Here is a 2,887-nt window from a genome sequence, read left to right as displayed (position 1 = left end):
CTGCTTGGATCTCCCAGAGTCGGCTGTAACCAGGCTAGATCAGAAGTTTCCTTTCTGCCTGCTGAAGAGAATACCAGGACTGAAATACATTCCAGGATCTTTGGCAGAGAGAAGAGCTTCCCAAAGCAAAAAGTAAGTGCTTGAACTCCAGTAACGTTTCTTATTGAAAAGGGAGGCTGCAGTCAGGAAATGGAAGGAAAGTGCTGTGGTGTGGCAGAAGCACCATTGGGGTGCTTGCCACTTAGTGGGCTGTTGCAGGTGACAGATGAGCCTGCATGGTGAGCAGCAGGGAGACCCCCCCACTCCCCTCCCTGGGTAGCCGTTTTAAGGGGGAAGGTGTGTGGCAGATCACCTTTGGGCTAGGGACAGACATTACACATAAACCAGTTTAAATGATCAGAAACTGGTTTAAACCTGTAACAGAACAGATGTTCAGTGCACATAAGCCAGTTTGAAAATGGCTGAAACCAGCTTGAGATAAACCTGGTTGAATGTAGTAGCAGACTTAACTGATTTGGCTCAAACCAGTTTATGCAATGTATGTCCGAGACCCCTTGCTGGTTTAAGATAAACCATCCCGATATATTCACTGGGCTGGGCTCTCTGCTCCACAGCAGGACTGGCCCCTCCCCTCTGCTCCCTGGCTGCAGCTCTGGCAGAGACTTGCAGGCTGCTCCCCACGTCCCCCTCACCACTCCCTACTAAGCAGGAATGCCCCCCTCCCCTCTGCCTTGCTGGGAAGTATCTTTGTGTATTAGCTAGAAGACCACATGCTGGCTCTGGTCCATGCTGTGACAAAGGTAGAGTCAACAGGTAGCTGGTAATGTCCGTCTGTTTTCTTAATGGAGTGATTAAGTACTGAGTTAGGGGTGATAAACGCTTATCAATTCCCTGCTGGGCTAATCAGAATGTCCTGGCAGGGCCTGGCCATGCCCCCCGCCAGCTCAGTGAAGGGAAGGGAAGGAAGGGCTGCTCTAGCACCCCCCAGCTTCTAGCCTGACCCACTGCAGGCATGTGCCTGCATGTCTGGAATGAAAAAGAAATGTTTTCCCACCTACAGATCAGTTCAGGCTTTGCAGGTTAAACTAACCTGCAAAGATTGAATCAATTCAGACTCAGGCTTTTTAAATGTCTGTCCCTAGCCTTGGTATCTGCCACTTTAAGGCTGAGAGCAGGCAGCTGTCAAGTGCAGGCCAGCCCTGGTGAAGCAGCCATTTTAGATCCAGGCCCACAGGGCTGAGGGAGCAGTCTGCAACAACACCTGGCTGAGTTGCTGTTCCTGGAACACATTGGAGGTAAGGGGGGAACTGTGGGGATGGCAGGAGGTTCGTAGGGGGCCCAGCAGGGTCCCGAGCCCCTGAAAGAAGGCTAGGACCTAGTAAGAGCCAGCAAGCCCCTGAGTGGATCTGGCAGGGGTGAAGCCAGGGGCTCAGGTGAGTTGAGTTGGACTAGGCGTCAGGCAGCATTGTGGGGTCGTTAGGCCAACCCGGATTAGGGTGAGGGCTGTATGGTGGGACCCCCCAGGAGTATGGGAGTCAGTGGCTGCCAGGCTGACTTTCTGATCCCTTGCACTGGTCAGTGCAAGAGGGCCAGGGCCTGAAGGCTGAGGGGCATTTAAGCCTAATGTGAGGGGCAGGTCAGGGCCACGGTGAGCTATCTGGCACCCCAACGGGCCTGGAGGCAGGGCCAGAGGCTATAAGGGCTGAAGGTCCTTTTGATGGGGGGGACATCACAGCTGAAGAGGGTAGGAGTCAGCCAGCATGCAGGCTGTTATGATGGAGGCTGCAATGCAGCTTCTGGAGGGGAGGTATCCAAATGGGGATCTGAGTGAGAGCTGGGCCCAGGGAGAGAGAGCCTAGATACATCACCCAGGAGCCCTAGCAGGGGAACTAGACCAGGGCAGGTAGGCTTGCGCTGGTCCTGGGCATGACCCAAAACTACACCCTGCTGGGGAAGGGTGGTCTGGTGAGGCTGTCTGTGGCGGGACAGTCCCCCCAGAAATGCCAGGTCAGTTACCTCCCCAGTGAAAGGGGCGCCTGATAACCCCAGTCCCCACAATTTGGTGGGTTAAGACTAGAGGGTAGTGGGGCCAGGCATGCCTGGGGGGAGGCACCTGAGCCCAGTGTGAGTAGTGGGGGCCAGGTATGTGTGGAGGTTCGAGATGCGGTGTGCACTTGGGTGAGTCGAAAACATACAATGATTTTTTGGAAAAAAAAAAGGGGTTTTATTTAACTATAGAATGACCCCTAAGATAGAAAGATACATTAAAATACAACAAACAGTGGTGGCTACAACAAATACAACTATGCAAAGGTCGAACTTATCAATCATTGCTATCACTTTAAATAATACTCATGGTTAGGTAAAAAATCATAGGTGATAACAGATGTAACATTATATCGTGCACATAAACGTCGTTGGGTTAGGGAAGTGGGTAACGCGAAGGCCTTAGAAAACGCCTCTTTTCAAAGAGGGGAGAGTCAGCTTGGGGTCCCTTGCCTGTTCAGCCTCAGAGTCGTGGTCTCCGTTCCGCCTGCAGGCGCTCTCTCTCCCCAATCGCGGGGAGAAGCGCGGTTTTAAATGCACAGCTAGACGACTGTCCCATCGTCTTGCGCGCTGCCATTTGAACCCCTTATATGGAGTTCCCGTTCGAGCCTTATAAGTTTTTTTCGCGCCAACTGATCGATGGTGTACATGCTGCGGCGGCTTCCCACAATGGCACGTCAACCCAGAAGCCTCTGCAGGCTTAGCTTTTGGCGCCGAGGCGGCCTGGCCATTCATCCGGGTGCAATTGCAAAGCACAGTGCAATTGCAGAACACATTTTCACGGTGCAATTGCAAAGCACATTTTCACACTGCAGTCTATCTTCAAGTGTAACCACACTTC

At 52.6% G+C, this 2,887-nt stretch overlaps 1 protein-coding gene across 1 annotated transcript in view; it reads left to right on the top strand.

Moving 5' to 3' along the window:
* Nucleotides 1-2,887, top strand: part of RHBDD2 (rhomboid domain containing 2) — a gene marked incomplete at its 5' end in the record, with an annotated part of 23,962 nt that overhangs the window by 5,920 nt on the left and 15,155 nt on the right. The window contains one exon of the mRNA XM_019511501.1: nt 1-132. Coding sequence (XP_019367046.1) covers nt 1-132 — 132 coding nt within the window. The remainder of the gene's footprint in view (nt 133-2,887) is intronic.

This window comes from Gavialis gangeticus, unplaced genomic scaffold (genome assembly GCF_001723915.1).
Source record: "Gavialis gangeticus isolate Ggan-Ray unplaced genomic scaffold, GavGan_comp1, whole genome shotgun sequence".
Taxonomy (NCBI): Eukaryota; Metazoa; Chordata; order Crocodylia; family Gavialidae; genus Gavialis; species Gavialis gangeticus.
Note: the sequence above shows the minus strand (reverse complement) of the source record. Positions and strands in the feature narration are given on the sequence as shown.